At 39.5% G+C, this 17,756-nt stretch overlaps 2 protein-coding genes across 2 annotated transcripts; both read right to left on the reverse strand.

The window, feature by feature from the left end:
* Positions 1 to 15,375, reverse strand: LOC143882323 (disease resistance protein RPS5-like). The gene is made up of 2 exons (XM_077385863.1): positions 15,303 to 15,375; positions 1 to 3,594 (listed from the first exon to the last, which is right to left on the reverse strand). The coding sequence occupies exon 2, from the start codon at positions 3,587 to 3,589 to the stop codon at positions 1,754 to 1,756; it is 1,836 nt and encodes a 611-aa protein (XP_077241978.1). The 5' UTR covers positions 3,590 to 3,594; positions 15,303 to 15,375; the 3' UTR covers positions 1 to 1,753.
* LOC143880691 (disease resistance protein At4g27190-like) lies at positions 321 to 1,652 on the reverse strand. Its single transcript, XM_077383663.1, has one exon. The coding sequence runs from the start codon at positions 1,650 to 1,652 to the stop codon at positions 321 to 323; it is 1,332 nt and encodes a 443-aa protein (XP_077239778.1).
* Positions 15,376 to 17,756: the final 2,381 nt, after the last annotated feature.

Consider the following 17,756-nt stretch of genomic DNA (forward strand, 5'->3'; position numbering starts at 1 on the left):
TAGTCAAATGAGGCCCTCATTATTGATATACATCTTGTTTTTTCCCTGAACGGCAAAGAATAATCTTACAAAAAAATGAGAACTGGGTGATCAGCCTGGTGATCTAGAAGATCAATCTACAACCCCGGAGGGGAGAAAAGAAAAGGCAAAAGCAAAATAAAAAGATAGGACCATCCATATCGAGTGGGGAGGAAATCGAACACCTCCAATGCTCTGCCCTGGAGGCTCCAGCCCCCTCGCAAGTGAATCTGCCTCGCCATTCGCCAATCTTCTAATTGGAAATAATCTTGGAGGGAGAAATACCGGAGTTTGGATGTGCTTCAGCTTCCCTGTGGTGTTTTCCATGTGGTGAAGAAAGGTTGGAGTTGTTGTTTGATGGCATTGTTTTCCCACTCCAACGCTTCACACCATTTTCTCTTGCCAAGAATCATCCTAAAATTGGGTCCCCTTTGGATCCCCATAGGAAGCTTCTTTAGATTTGGACACTCGTTAACAAAAATCGTTTCAAGTGCAGGAAAAGCCAAGGAGACCCCTTTGCAAATACTACCCAATTGAGGTAGGTGTCTAAGATCTAACAAACTCAACTTAGGGAGCAGTAATGGTAGAGCATTATCCTCCTCCTCCTCATCATCATCATCATGTTGGAGTTGGTCGACCTTGTCTTCATTTACAACTATCTCTTCCAATTCACCACATCCATCAACATACAACTCTTTTAAGTTTGGGAGTTCTTCATTTACGACTATCTCTTCCAATTCACCACATCCATCAACATACAACTCTTCTAAGTTTGGGAGTTGTTGAAGATTAATACCACGCCAAGAGAAAAGCTTCCTCAACTTAGGGCAATTGGACAATTTTAATTTCCTAAGGCTAGCGAGGGTGCCAGGCGGCACCAACCCCTCCCAAAGGCTCCGCAAATTTGGTAGATGAATAAGATCTAGCTTTTCCAACTTGGGTAAAGCAGCAGTGGCACTAGTAGTCTCTTCTTGTAGCCCGTTCCAATCCACTATTGTCTCCATTTCTTGACATTTTGAGATGATAATGTCTATCAACTTATTCAAGTTTTCCACGCCGAATTCCAAGAGGTGTCTAACTCCACCATGACCAGTTAAAATTAAAGCATCTGCGCGACTTCGTACTTCCACGATCGCATTCGCATGGGCGGTGCCTTCACCAAGTGTCAAAATTCGACTTGCTTGAAGGGAAAGTTTGGCATAGTAATTAGACTTATTCTCAGTACCAACAACAATTTGAAATGCTGTAAGGCGTTTCTCTTTCCACAATTGGCTACCTTGGACAAATTGTTCAAGGGACCCCTCTTTTGCGAAGCAAAATCCGAGATGAGTTAGTTTCCTCAAGCTGCATATCTCCTGTGACAGACCATTTGCAAGGTTGGGGCACCTCCCATCACCTGGATATGCCTTGATACACAAGTCTTCCAATAGAGAGAGCCTCGATATTACTCCGTCAGGAACCAACTTTATCATCCTCCACTGTGCCTCAACTTTGAGTTCATGACAAAATGACACATGCAGAAGCCTAAGTTTGGTTAGCTCCCCAATCTCAATAGGTAAAAAATCAATCTTAGTCCCATGTTCAAGAGCAAGCACCTCAAGTTCCTTTAGAGCTCCAACTTGAGATGTGAGCATTTTCAAATTCTCACAACTATTTAGAAATAGTGCACGAAAGCGGATCAAAATGCAAATGGATGCTGGTATGAGTCTATGCCGGTGCCACTTAGGTCCAGATGTTAAAGGCTGACCAAATTGCAAATGGATGCTGGTAACGACTCTATGTCAGACCCACATAGGTCCAAAACTCGAAGGCTTCCCATGTGATAAAAGAATGATGCAGGAATTGTTGCCAATAAAAATTGAAGGCTTCCCCTGAGATAAACGATTAATGATGCAGGAGTTGTTGTCGATATTTTGTTCCATTGAAGCAACAATGTCAAGAGCTTGGGGCAATATGGTGACTGAGGCAGACTTTGGAAAGAAAATTTAGTATGCATCAAGGAGATCCTCTCCACGTTTTCCCATTCCTCCTCCTTTGGTGGTTCACTAATCCCAAGACCAGCTCTTACTAAGAATCTACACTCTTCTCCAGTTGAAGAAGTGATTCGCAATGCCATATCTCGCATAACATCATGCATCTTGACGTGACTTGTCCCTGCACATTCCAAGAGAGATGCATCTATGAGATTCTTTAGTATAGCATGCCCCTTATCATTTGCGCCTGCACCATCAATAAAACCTTCCCCCCTCCAATACTCAATTATTTCATCGATCGGTATGTTATAATCTTCTGGATACAACGCGGCATACAAAAAACAATTCTTTGTATTTTCATTCTTTAACCTGTCGAAACTGAATTTCAAGCGCTTAAACACTTGTTCTTCCATATCTTCTATCTCAGATGTAGCTGGCGATCTTAACTCATTCAGTGCATTCTTCCACACATGGACATTATCTTCCTTCCTCAAGCTCCCTCCCACTACGATGATTGCAAGTGGCAAACCATTGCACTCCCTCACTACGATGATTGCAAGAGGCAAACCATTGCACTCCTTAACCACAAGTTTGGCTATGGATTGTATGCTTGGAGAATTTACAATGTCACCCACTTTTTCATGGAACAGTTTCCGTGCTTCCTCATCAGATAAGATCTCCACCTTGATCTCGTCATCAGCATCCATCAAATTACAAACTTGCAAGCGTCTAGTCGTCAGCACTACTTTGGAACAGTTCCCTTTGTTTTTGCTAGGGATTCCAACATCGTCCAACTCTATTTTCTCCCACATGTCATCCAAAAGTAGAATGAAATTCCTTCTTTCTAATACCCAAGATATTCTTCTTGCAAGGCTCTCATTTGATTCATCACTTTCTAGTTTCAATAACAATCGTTTTGCAATTTCATTCTGCACCTTTCGCATGCTCCAATCTTTTGAGACGGGTACCCAAATGACAATTTCAAACATCTGGGTTAATTCTGGTGACTTGTTCAGAATTTTGATCACCGTCGTCTTTCCTACTCCACCCATTCCCCAAATTCCAATCTTCCGATTTCTTACATCCTTAATGCAGACAAATATTTTTTGTAGAGTGCATTCAGTCGATGTGGTACCTTCTATTGTTGGTGCAGGTATGACTTCAACTATCCTTGTCGGTGAATCAACCACAACCCCACTGACCCAAGTCTTGGATTTCTCCAAAAGATTTATAATCAAATCGGTTGACTCCACAACACGTTTTCCTAGCTTCAAATGCAAGGACACATCTGGACACCATCCCATCAAATAATTTTTATACTTGCTGTATTCTTTCTCTATCTCATTCAGTTGATCTTGAAGCCTCTCCACATTTTTAAGCCAGTTTTCACATTCACTTGTAGCATTCATTTTATTTCCATGCCTACTTATCCCCTCCTTTATGTCTTCCATTCTGCTATATAGATCGCTTGATTTTTCATTGAGATTTTTAAAATTCTTTTCTTGATTTTTTATGTAACTAATGCGTCGAACAATAGGATCACCTAACAACTTCACAATTTCCAATACCGGTGAAATCGCTGCCCCAATGGGATTCATATCTGCTGCAAAATTTAAAAAGGATGAGGACCAAATTAAACCAAGCACTCAATCTCATGAATAGACATAATTTATAATCCACCTCAAAAGAATCCAAATAAAAACGCTAATGATTTTATATTATGATATTTTATTCATTAGAAATGACTAATTCAATCTTCATTTATGGGCAAACCACACTCGTATGCTCGGAAAAAAAATAATAAAAAATATACAATAAAAATCCCTACTCATTAAAGAAGAGCATTAGGAAGACATGAATATTTCTATTAGTTAATGTATTTCAAGGGTTAATGATGATTTCAATCCAAGTCAGATCATAGTTTACTGTGATTGAATAAAAGGCACAAACTTTATGTAAAGTACTTACATTTCTTGACTGGGAAGAGAAGTTATGCACTCAATTTAGTAAGACAAAAAGAAAACAGATAACTCGAGTAAATTATTTATAACATTGGCTATGGTTGATCAATCAAAAAAAAGAAAACATTGGCTATGGTTGACTATAGTTAAAACCGAAAATAACATTGGCTATGGTTGGCTATAGTTGGCTATAGTTATCGGAATCGCCATTAATGCCCATTGTCGGAAGAAGGATGACAAGACATATAGGAAAGGCAATCAACTAAAATTCATTGGCCATTTGGACGCATCTCAAAAAGAGACCATTAAGGGGGTCAAATTTTAGTTTGATGTATCGGGACATCTTCTTTCCTTGTTTCCAATTTTGGACTGTAAGGTTGGGGCACAATATCAAGGGGGTTTTTTTGGGAATTTTTTTTTGGGAATTTTTTTTTGGTTTGGTTTTCTTTCTTATGTAATGGGATGGGATTACTGGTCCCAAATCACTGTATATGTGCTATTATGAATAGATATGCATATTTTTTTTTTTTAAATGTTTGATGTCAAAATTTACTATTTAAAGAAATTTTTTACCATGCTCATTTATTGAGAGTTACACTAGATTAGAAGTCTCTTAATTAAGGGTAACAAAGTTTTAATAAGTTTCGTATTTTACAATTTTAGACAATTTGATATTTTTAATAAGTATGACTTATGGGAAAGAGAGTTTGGTTTGGAGTCTTTGGGCCCATTTATGATATGATGAACATATTGTAAGGGACTTTTGAATATTATCTATGGAATTTTAATTTTGGAGAAGTTTATTCTCTGGTTCTCCTAGTGGATTTAAGGATTTACTCGAAGATACTTCTCATCTCTCTTTTCTACGATTTCATCCATGTGTCAGGAGGTACTAGACAAGAGATTCCGATATACTCAATTGATGATAACTACGGAATGGGCTAAAATGATTCGTCAAATGGTGCTCCTAGGAATGATGATATGATAGTGGCAACATTCGAGGCTTTTTAGAGGAACAATCATCTAGATGTAGGAGATGCAAGCGGCGATTTCTGGATTGACGAACGCCATAGAGTTCAATCAGATCCTTGACAACAAACCATATATGATCAGCGAAGGGGCTGGAGGTCAACGTGTTTGTGATTCACTACACATTAAATCTTCGACCAACACCTAGTGAATGTGAATCCAACAATGAAGAGGTTGATGAGATGATCCTCCAGCATGGGGGAAAGGAAGAGCTGGATATGATTGAAATTACCAACTCAAAATGATCTTCTAGACTTCAATTATCAGCTTCAATCAAGGACTTCCTCGATTGGTTTATGGTGCTAGATATATCTTTGGTTTATATGTAGGTTCATGAAGATAAAGGGGTGAAGTTAATGGCATACAAGTAGACCTGGCAAACAGGTGGGCCGGGCCAGGTTTCACCCGACCTGTACGGGTCCGGGTCATACGGGCCGGGTAAAAAATGACCCGGAATTTTACGGGTCACTAATTGGTGGACCCGGACCCCACCCGCACACCCGCACGGGCCGGGTGGACCCGCGAGTCACCCTTTTTTTAAAAGATTTTTTGTTGTTTTTTCCATTTCAAGCATTTCAACTTCTTTCTTTCTTTCTCTGTTTTCTCACTCTCTCTCTCTCTTTCAAGCGGACAACCATGTTTAGTATCATAGACAGAGGTAGAAATAATAGAAAAGAGAGCAATTTTGGGATGAAATGTTAAATTCCATTAAACACATGAAAAAACAAGAAAATATGTAAAGATTTTGGTGAAGATAAGATGATGGATGGATAAAAAAAGAGGACAATCTGATTGTTATTATTATTATTATTGATGATAAAAAGCATAAGCACCTTGGGGAGTATGTGTGAAGGAACAATGGGAGTTGTGCATTCCATAAGAGAGAGACATCTCACTTGGAGGTTTGAATGTGAAGAAAACTTCTCACTTGAGAGACAGAAAGAGAGAGGAAAAGAATGTTAAGAAAATATGTGTTGTTTTTTCTTTCATTATTTCAAGCATTTCTCGGTTTCTGTAAAGAATACGAAAATGCTAAATGGTGATGGAACAGCTACCAGCTGCCTAGTCTGTTGATCTTACCAGCGAGTATAGCTCGGCGCGTTAGGCCTATGTGACAGAACAGCTACGTACCTTGTAAAAAAGTTATACAGTTACAAAAAATCTGCTTTTTGACGGGCACCTGCGGGTCCACCTGGCATGGCCAAGTTTGAAGGGCCGGGTGGACCCGCAGGTTACTTTCAAATTTACAGGCGGGCCGGGTGGACCCGCAGGTCTGGCTCACTTTTTGCCAGGTCTACATACAAGCTTAAAGGTAGGGCTTTGGCTTAGTGTGAACAAGTACAACTTTCACAGACACGACGAATGAAGTAACCAATTCAAACATGGCAATGAATGAAGCGATTGTTACAAGCGCAATTCCTGCCAATAGATTATGATCAGGTGTTATTCCAACAGTACTAGAATTGTCATCAAGAATGTCTCTTTGTAAAGCATAGAATAGTTTTATTTCTTATCTCTATGTAATGATTTGATAGAGATAGAACCATAGTACGCAGATCGATTGCACATGGCCATCTATGATAGAATCTAGACACACCTTGTTTGGACCCTTAGCGAGGCTGTCAAGTTAGAACCTAAAATAGAAGTGCAACTAGATGGACTTCTAGTGAGGAGCTCAGCAATAGGACGATCGACTACTATTGAATCGTCATGGGAAATGATTCAAAGTTGAGGGAAGGGTCCTGTTTGAGGGTGATCCCGACCTCTCCTATACATAAGTCGAGCTTCGGGAAGTTTATAAGCTAAAATGGTCAGTACTATAGATGGTAACAAGAACCCATATTCTCCACTCCATTCGCTCAAGTGTTATTAATGCGGGCAGTCCAGACACAGATTCATTCAATGTCTCCAGCGTCAGGTGGCTAGCTTGGCAACTAGTTTAGAAGAAGCAGTCAATGAAAACGTCAAAATTGAAGGGAAGGAATAAGAAGTCTCCCAAGAAGACAGTGAAGAAGTGTTGAACTTTGAAGACCAAGGGTTGTCCCTTCTCATAAGGAGATTAATGTATTCACCTAATTCACATTATTAGCCCAAGGGTTTCCATGGGTTCACCTAATCACCTTTTCTTGTTGTTTTGATGCTAGCAAACCCAAATTGATTACTCTTTATGGACTAATGAGTTGCCTTGTAGTGTTGTTCTTTAGACAGTGTTTTGACTGTTCAATCTAACTTAGCACAATAAAACACTACACATTGCTTGAGGATAAACATACACAGATGAACCAAGTGAGCTTGCACACACATGGAGACATCATCCTTGGAAGATGTTCAAGTCAAGAACTCAAGTTGAAGATCCCACAAGCATGCCTTGAGCAATGCCAAGAGGATCTCGGAGTTGAACAAGTGTTGGTGACCCTCTCAAGCATTTAAAGTGAAGATCATTCAAGAAGAGAAGTCACGTGGACCAAAGCTATCTCAAGTGTTCACCTACAAGCCCAGGACCCCAAGGAAGATCTTTGAAGCCAATGCAATCAAGGTTCCCAAGTATTTTCATTTTCTAGATTGTATTGAAGATCTTTTTCAAGTGGTTTTGCACATTAAACTATTTTCAAACCTTTTCTCAAAACCACCCTTGAGACCTATTTGTATTTCATGGAAAATCTTTGAAAACCACGCAAGACCCCAAGGAAGATCTTTGAAGCCAATGCAATCAAGGTTCCCAAGTATTTTCATTTTCTAGATTGTATTGAAGATCTCTTTCAAGTGTTTTGTATATCAAAGTGTTTTCAAACCTTTTTTCAAAACCACCCTTGAGACCTATTTGTATTTCATGGAAAATCATCTTCAAATGTCCTAACCATTGTTAAAACAAAATGCCATAGCCCAAGGACCCAAATCTCGAGTGCTAAGTTAAGTTGAAAAGTGAAAGACATCAAATCGGCACTTGCATGGTGGAGAACAGACCTTATTTTCACTTTAAATAGTCTAATATATTTTCAATATTTTTAAAAATATTTTTAACAAGTTCCTCTTGTTCTTCTGATATCCATAGAGTATAAGAACGTCGACATCCGATAAGAAACAAGAGAGATACAAATTTTACAAACCGATACCACAAAACAGTTTTTTGCAGGCGCGGGCTACCGACCCTGTTAAGTTTTTTTTTTTAATCCAGCAGCCTAATCACGGGCAACCGGCCCTCAGTAGGCTACTGGCCCTACGCAAAAAATTAGTCGGTGGGGGCATAACAACTAGTTGATTTTTTGACCATTTTACATTGGTTTCTTCCCAAATCACGCCCAAATGGTCATGAATGATTGTGGGCTATATATGTGAGGTTTTCTCATGGATTTTTTTTTTAAAAAAAAAAAACTTTTGGAAAGATTGAAAATCCTTTTTGAGCTAAAACTTTCATATCTATCCTATTCTTCAAAAAACCTTGTATTTGCACATCCTTTTGAAGAAGATCTCCACTAGGCTTCATTGTACCTTTGTTTTTTGGAGAAATTGTGAGCTTTCAAGTTTATATCAAGGCTTCAAAGAGCCCAAGAGTGTTCTTCATTGTTTGTCTTCAAGATTTGTGAAAGGGTCTACGATTCGGCCCGTTTAGAAAGGTGAATCCGGGATCCGGCTGTGTAAAGAGGGTTTCATCCCTCGTTAGAGAGATTGAAAAGGCTTGGAATCTGGCTTTAGTGGGGATTCAACATTAGTGGAGAAATCCCAAGGGGAACCAACTTAGGGCGTGGAGTAGGTCGCTCGGTGGAGGACCGAACCATAATAAATCGATTGTGTCGTCTCTTCTTGTGGTGTGGAACATATCTCTCTCTCTCTCTTTCTTTTATTTTGTATGTGACACTATTTTTGCTTGTCCACTACCTAGCACTTGTCTTTGCATTGAAAATCTACACTTGCTAATTAATCTACTAACACCACTAATCAAAAGACTAAAACTAGGGTGAACTTGTGAAAGCTTTTGAAAGGCCAAAATTTTTTTTTTTAAATTTTTATTTTTAAGTTGAAAGGCCAAAAATTTATAAATACAACCAATTCACCCTCCTCTTGGTTGCCACACCGGGATTTCACACATATTCTAATAGAAGTGTACAATCAATAAGAGATTCTATGATTTGATTATTGACTTGGGCAACAACGAGAATATTATATCTAGAGCCATGGTGGATAAACTATAGCTGAAGACAAAAAACACCCTCTCCATGCAAAATGTGCTGGATTAAAAAGGTCGACGAACCAAGTTAGTTGAAAGTTGTAAAATTTCATTTTCTTCATTTTCTACTCTAAAATTCTATAAAGATGAGGTTGTATGTGATGTGGTCAGTATGGCAGCCTAGTATGGAAGACTACGACATATTACTTGGTCAGCCTCGGCAATATGATGTTGACTACTCATAAGTGCAAAGATAATGTTTCTCATTTTCAAAGATGGGGAAAAATTAACATTTTCTTCTATGAGAAGGGAGGATAGACCCAAAACTTCCCTAGTGGTCGCGCGGTCCCTCCAAACTATGAGAGATTTTGTGGAAGAGTCAACAGAAACATGAGAGATTGCCTTGATAGTGAAGGGCAATGATGTGAGGCCTATTGGTATTCAAGAAAAGTTAAATTCATTGATGCAAGAGTTTAACGAAATTATTCCTAATGAACCCCCAAATGGATTTCTCTACAGGGTACATTCAACACCATATTGAACTTATACCAGTAGCTAGTCTGCCTTATCCTTCACATTATCATATCAGCCCAAAGAACAGTAAAATATTACAAGGTTAAATAGAAGAATTGGTCCATATGGGATTAGATAGGTAATGTATGAGCCGGTGTGTCATGCCAACATTGTTGACAATAGGTAAGATGGAAATTAGAGCACATGTATTGACAGAATGGTTTCAAATTTCGGTTTCAGAATGCGTTTCAAATTTCGGACGAAATCTAACGAAATCAAATAAAGTGATATTTTTTCTTGTACAAAATTTCGGGATAATGTTAAATATTAGATAAAATCCAGATTTTTTGGGGATTTTCCTTAAATTTTGGACCGAAATTTCAGGAAAAATCAAATTTTCGGTTGAAATATTATACGGTTTCGGGTTTATACAAAACCGATTTCGTTTTCAACAGAAACCCGAAATTTCGGATTTCGGTCGAAATTTTAAACCATGATTGACAGTAGGGCCATCAATAAAATTCGTGTGTGAAGTATATATTTCTTATATCATGACTGGATGATATGTTGGATATGGTGGAAAGGTCGACAATGTTTTCCAAATTAGGTTTAAGAAGTGGGTATAACTAGGGCTACCAATAAAATTACTGTGTGAAGTATAGATTTCCTATATCATGACTGGATGATATGTTGGATATGACAGAAGGGTCAATAGTGTTTTCCAAATTAGATTTAAGAAGCGGGTATCACCAAATTAGGATAAGAACAAGTGATGAATGGAAGAATGCCTTTACGATCAAGGAGTGTCTATATGAGTGGCTAGTAATGTCGTGGTGGGTTCTCAAATGCACCAAGCACCATCATGAGGCTAATGAACCATGTTCTCAAGAAAACCTTTTCTTGGTCAATTCAATGTGGCTTATTTTGAAATTATATTGATATACAATTCTAGCAAAGAAGAGCATGTTGGCCACCTAAGAAAGATGCTTCTTGCAATTTGGTAGGCTGTATGCGTACCCATGTAGATGAGAAGGTGAGAGCTATTATGTAATGCCCATGCCTAAACCCATTAATGAAGTGCGAAGTTTTCATGCACCGGCAACCTTCATATCGACACCCATTTTGCTCCGCCTAGCTGATGATAGCTAGCAGGCGGCAAACGCAATGATGAACACGTGTTTTCAGAAAGATGAAATCCCTTTATAGACCCATGGAATGGTAACCAAATTTGGACCCAAGTATCACTCCAAAACCCATGTCCATGGACCTTGCTGATGATGAAACCACACTCCATTTTGAGGACCAAATAACTCCCTCATAAAGCCCGAGCCCCAAAGTTCATACCAATTTTCAAAACAACCAAAGCAACCCTGACACGTGGACGGGTGCACGTACGAGCAGCCAGACAGCCCCTCGTGCGAGATTTTCCATTGACCAAATTTTACCGAGGTTAGATAGTCCCACATCGATCAAAATGAAAGTTTATGCCATTCCATGAGCCTATAAATTCATTTAATCCCCTCGAAAAGGGGGAGGAGCTTCTTTTAAGAGAAACCCCTCAGAAGAGAAACATCCTTAAAGGAGGAGCATCCCTTGAGCTAAAACTCTCTTTTGCCCTCCTGAAGTAAGAGGTCAAGGTATACCAATCTCCACAGATGGTCCCACATCGGTGTAGCTTGGGTCCACTTCAGTAACTTTCTAAGAAGATTTGACTGTTGGAAAGCTCGGACCGCCTAAGAGAACATTGTCGCTCCCCAATGATTGCATCAAACACGCTACAAGGGTAATCCCTCGCCCAACTTTGAGTAATCAATTAAATCTAGGATACAATTGGCTAATTAGACTGTAATTAGGATTAATTGACCCAAGGCTAATCAAAAGGATTCAAGGAGCTAAGGCCCACCAAGGCCTGGGGCAGAGGCCTTGGGGCTTGAGACAATTCATGGCCTAATCCAAAAGATCTCTAGCCCACTATTAGAGAAATGGGTGTGCAGAGAGAGGAGAATCCTTCTGTTAGATTCTTTCCTAGGCCCTTTGCCATTCCTTTGGAAAGTCAAACTTGGCTGGTTGGTATTTTGGCAAGGAGGTTCTTGGGGGAGAGAAATGGGTGTGCAGAGAGAGGAGAATCCTTCCCCTGAGCTACTGGGTTGGGCCGGGAATACAGATAATACTGAGATGGGGGTATATGGGGGTGGTTGAGGCCTTTTTGGTAAGGTTCTGGGTTGTGCTGGGGATGAGGGGTTGGCAAATGTTGCTGCTTGGTGGGACATAGCCATTGTTGATGCTTGGGAAACTGGATCTGAATTTTTTACTGGGTTGGGAAGTTTGGGGTAGTGTAGGGGATTGAGAGTCTTCAGAGCCTTCTGCTGAGGCTAGGATGGGGGAGGCACTGGTCGAACTTCCTGGGGGAGGGGGGTTTAGATGATTGGGATGAGTGCACATCTTTCTAAGAAATTGATTTGGAGCTTGTGGTGTGGTCCTCAGGATCTAGCATGAGTGGTTCTTTACTGCGATTGGCCATGAAGATAAGACGGTCAGCATATGCTTCCATTTCGTCTACTGCATCTTCTAGGTCTGTGCCAGAGCCATGATCACTCCGCGAGCCTCCAATTATAATAGCTTTACATTTCCCTGCGTTTGGTACTGGTTGATATTGCGCAATTGGCATTGGTTTGCCAAGGTCCTTGCAATGTTGCCATTCTTTTTTCCTACTTGTTCCCAAAGTTATACTAGATCTTGGGGGAAAGGGGGGTTTTCTTGCCTTGTTTAAGCTGGGGGAGGTTGGAGAGTTCCTTGAAGCTTAAACCTCGGGGGGAGACTAATTCTTACAAAATTCTAGCTTGTGGACAAATTTTGAACATCCCAAGCAGTAATTTGGGAATTTTTGATAGAAATTTTCTGCCATCTTCCCTCATATGTTGAGAACCACTCCTAACTTCCCTTGAGCCTGGTTAAGAAAGGAAAGCCGGTCCAATCCCAGCTTCTGAAACAAGAGAAAAGATCACAGCGGCAATCCAAATTCTCTCAAGGAGGACAGTATTTACATTTATTTCCACACATAGCCTGGCTGCATCGGTGGTTCCATGAAAAGTTGGCCCATCAATCTTCAAGACCCGCCTGATGGTAATCCCCACTGAAATAAAAAATCTTTATTATAGCAAAGGAGAGGACGGCCATGGAGGTTGATCCAAACAGGGGCAATTGGGGAATCTACTCCTGGAGCTAAGTCGGGCATCCATCATAGAAGTTGAAGAAGATAGACATGGATCTTCACATTGTCTGAAGCAAAACTGCCATAAAATCATTGTCGTTTCTGTTACGAACCCGAATGGTTCGTAACGTGATTGATTTTCTTAGATGGAAGATCAGCCTCTTGATCCACTTCGAGGGAAGGATCAGTCCTCCATTGTGCAAAAAGACACAATTCTAAGATAATTTCTTCATTAAATTATAGAAAAGCAAATGAGTGTTTAAATAAAACACTCAAGGGATAAACATAGAAAGATCTCGAAAATTCTTATGATAGCAATAGAAATAACTAAATAAAGACTAATCTAATCTTGGCTAGTATCCAAATTAATTCTAGTTACTTAATCCACCCTACTTGCCAAATCTACCGTACAAACAATCCAATAAACAAATCTTCAAAGATCCGACATATCCTAAATCCAACTAATTTATTCTACTATTGCGGGACCCATCTAGGCACGTAACATTCCACCCTCCTTGAAATCAACCTTGTCCTCAAGGTTGGAGATTATACATTTGGCAGTAGGTGAAAAATGACATTTTGCGCAGGACTTTCCAAAAATCTTATCTCTTCTCTTATTTTTTTCTCGCTCTTTCTTCTTCTCTTCGTATTGCCATTGGTCACCATTTCGTATGTCGTCATCAATGGTTGAGGTAGCTCCATTTTGAAACTGATCTTATCATATTGTACATCAAAACTCCTTCGGTGTGCTTTTTTAGAATGATTTGGATATTGACGTACGGATGGCTACAGATGTTAATCTTTTCGATAGCGTTAGACAGCTTGAGAGGAACGATGGACTCTTAGGCAACGCCCTTTCTTTTATGGCTTTTTCGCCTTTTTCTATCTAATTTTTTTCGTTCTTCTTCTTTTCTCCCCTTTTCATGTTTCTTCTTTTCTTTTTCGTTAGAAAAGCCTTCTCAACGTTGCTCCCGTTGAACTCTTCATTCAACTTCTTCAAACATTGGGGCTCTTCTATCTTCACAACAACAAGTAATAATGCCAACTTGTTGAAATTGGCATTTATATAAGCTAGATGCCTTTTCATCTCTCTTATATCTTCATCCCATCGATCCATCATTTCTTCGATTTTCTTCGACATGATGACGGATCATGCCGCTCTGATACCAAATGTTACGAACCCGAATGATTTGTAACGTGATTGATCTTCTTAGATGGAAGATCAGCCTCTTTATCCACTTCAAGGGAAGGATCAGTTCTCCATTGTGCAAAAAAACACAATTCTAAGATAATTTCTTCATTAAATTATAGAAAAGCAAATGAGTGTTTAAATAAAACACTCAAGGGATAAACATAGAAAGATCTTATGATAACAATGGAAATAACTAAATAAAGACTAATCTATCTTGGCTAGTATCCAAATTAATTCTAGTTACTTAACCCACCCTACTTGCCAAATCTACCGTACAAGCAATCCAATAAATCCAACTAATTTACTACTGTTGCGGGACCCATCTAGGCACGTAACAGTTTCCTAGGAGAATAAGGAGGTGTCTTTGATACATCACTATGATCACTAGATCTTCCTGAAGAATGAATCTGCTTTTGAGAGAGCTCTGCCATAGGAACACTTAGCTATTAGGGAGAGCCAGAAAGGGGGCTGATCCTTTCTACAAGTCTTCAGCATTAAAGTATATTAAAGGTTACTCATTTGAGGTTTTCGTCTGTTTCTTCACTCCAAGGATAATCATTAGAAGGTGAATCTGCCTGGTTACTGTAGAGGCAAATGAGAAATTGGGAGTTTGGTTTGGAGGGCCAAGGTTCCCACTGAAACCTAGAGGCGGGGGAACAGTGAGGTTTGGTCGAACAGGAAGGGCGGGGAAAACTTCAGCACTTGCTGGAGGATCACTCACCATATGGTTAGTTATTCTTTCCTCAAACAGCTGGTGGGCTTGATCGCTAAAGTGATTTATCTATTTAAAAGTAATTGTTTTCAATAATCCACCTCAAATGAATCCAAACAAAAGCACTAATTCTATATTTGTCATTTTTTTCTGTACTCAATACAAAGACTAAATTCAACCTCAATATATAGGAAAAAACCAGCCTGCTTTGCGCGGGTTAGAACTTAGAACAACAGTCAAATATACAATAAGAATCCCCTAATCTTGAAGAAATTAGAATTGGGAAAAGTTATGAAGAATTTTTAGAAGTAAAAGTGATATTTATTGATAATTGTGAGGAAACATAAAACACTGTAAAATAGCCCATATTCCATCAGTGAAGGATAGACATACAACCATTTTTTAAGCACAGATTAAATCAATCATTCCAGTAGATTACACTCAAGAAATTAAACTCAATTACATGAAAAAAGATAAATTAGTTAAACATCAATGTTGTATAGAGAAATAAAAACTCAAAGAACATACCTGATTGTTCTGGTTTAGTAGAGATGGAGAAAATGAAATGAGAGGCTGGGAGAGAAGGCCAAATTATCTTAAATTCCTTCTTCTTATCTTCTCATTACTAAAAGGGCAAATGAAGAACATATATTACCGGATAAGCTTCATAGGTCTGCTGTAAAAATAATGCTGGGAAAAGGGTAAAAATGTATATTAAAAGTGCACATCAATAATTGATGAGAGAGTTTGTTGATAACCAATTTGGGGACCAAATGTGGAACCGCACAGATAGCCTCTCACCACATTAGCAATCTTTCCTTTGATATTTGGCTTTTTTAACTATGAAAATGGCAAAGCTACAATCCTATGCCATGTGGCATGTGGGGATTTGTTAGGTTACACTCTCGGTTACACTCGCACTCTTCGTATCAGCACTAAAACTCACCTTGTCTCATTGTTAAAATAAGGAGATCCAACAGTAGCCTTTTAATATTTGCATAAATAAAGCTTGGCAAATGATATAGGCACAATGATGCTTTGATGAAGGCACGACATCAACTTGTCCTATATGCATTAATCAGCTGTCCAAGGCTGCCGACGGCTTTTTGGGAATTGTTACATATGGTTAAAGCTTATAGGACAAGATGAGTTAGTGCATAGTATCAAAGCATGGCTGTGCTGATATCATTTCCCTTGATCTTTTCTCTTCTTTTTTTAATTGGTTTCTAACAGGATTTTGGAAACTGTGAGAATTAACCTTTTGAGTTTAGACAGCTGTTCAGATAATAAAAGATGAGATGAGATAGTGCAATTATCACAAAAATGTTAGTGGCAATTCAAGTTGCCCTTTATTTATTCTCGCCACCAGGAATCAGTACCAAGGGGCCGGAGTGGGAATACTTTTCTTGGATCAGGACTCGACATGAAGTGAGCCCCACACGGAGTGGAAAGATTTTAGGGGTGTCAATGGACCCGTGGTCCGATGGACCATCCGAATCTGAACTCAACTGGACATCATCTAGACACATTACGAGGATACATGGACACATTTATGGACCCTATCATATGATCTGAAATTATCGCCGATTAGATCTAGACAACTAACAAAAGCCCGCGGAACAGTCCTAAATCCGATTTTATTGAACTTTTTTTTTGTACTATTTTCTCATCTTAGGAAGTAATGGTTGATTTTTTAACAAGAAGATGAAGATTCGGGACGAAGTGGGCTGCACACAGAGTGGGAAGACTTTTGGCATCTTAGATAGTAAAGATTGATTTTTTTAACTCCAATATCAGATTCTGCATGAAGTAAGCCGGAGACGGAGTGGGAAGACTTTAGGGGTGTCAGTGGACCCAGACGGTCCGATGGAGCATCCAAATCCGAACTCAAACGGACATGATCTAGACACAGTACCGGGATCCCTGGACACGATCCCTGGACACATTTATGGACCTACCATATGATCTGATGGAATTGCCAATTGGATCTAGACGATTAACAGAGCCCGCAGGACAGTCCTAAATCCGGTTTTATTGTACTATTTTCTCATCATAGAAAGTAAAGATTGATTTTCTTAAGTCTTAACTCCAAGATAAGGACTCGAGATGAAGTGGGCCCCACATAGAATGGGAAGACTTTGGCATCTTAGAAATTAAAGGTTGATTTTTAACTCCAATGTCAGGACTCGGCATGAAGTGAGCCCCAAATGGAGTGGGAAGACAAGAAGAATTATCTCATCTTAGAAGGTAAAGATTGGTGTTTTTTAACGCCAAGACGAGGACTTGGGACAAAGTGAGCCCCACATGGAGTGGAAAGTCTTCTCGTTTTAAAAGACTTGAACTCTGTGATAGGCCCTTCTATCCCCTCCAACGGTGTGCACAAATCAAATCCACAATGACTGGCACGAAAGTGGGAATACAGATGGAGGGTTGGGATGTGATAAAGAATAAATGCGGTGAGGCCGTTAGATCCCGCCACGTGTCACCCTTATACCGAAGGAATCTATTAATCTAATCATGATTAAGAAGAGTATTACGGCACGGCATAACCACTTGATCTTACCACATGTCATCTCCCCGCCACCAAAATCTTAAGCATGATTATTCATCATCATGATTATGGATAGAATTACACGACAAAAGCCATGCACGGCGCTAAGCCAGGAGTACAGTCCAATCCGACAAAAGAAGTCTTTATCTCCAAAATGATTAAAGACGTCCACGTGGCATCCAACCAAGGTGAAGGGGATTTTCATACAAGGAAGAAGGATAAATAGGCCACTAAGCTCCTACTAAAGGGGGATCCGATCTGGGAGAATTTTAAAATAAATACCCAAACCTTGATCTCCCAGAAAATACCCTAGAACGCTCCCCATCAAAAAAGAAGAAGACATGTCCTTTTCAAAAGGACAGACAGAGCCTATCAAATCCGAACTGATTCCTCGAGAGGAAGATGGCCTTCCCACAAACAGGATGCCCTGA

Source organism: Tasmannia lanceolata, unplaced genomic scaffold (assembly GCF_043159265.1).
Source record: "Tasmannia lanceolata isolate RefF3 unplaced genomic scaffold, GAP_Taslan_0.1 ptg000007l, whole genome shotgun sequence".
Classification (NCBI taxonomy): Eukaryota; Viridiplantae; Streptophyta; class Magnoliopsida; order Canellales; family Winteraceae; genus Tasmannia; species Tasmannia lanceolata.

Excerpts from the sequence above, each read along its gene's own strand:
- LOC143882323 (XM_077385863.1), bottom strand. The coding sequence starts at position 3,589 with ATGAATCCCATTGGGGCAGCGATTTCACCGGTATTGGAAATTGTGAAG.
- LOC143880691 (XM_077383663.1), bottom strand. The coding sequence starts at position 1,652 with ATGCTCACATCTCAAGTTGGAGCTCTAAAGGAACTTGAGGTGCTTGCT.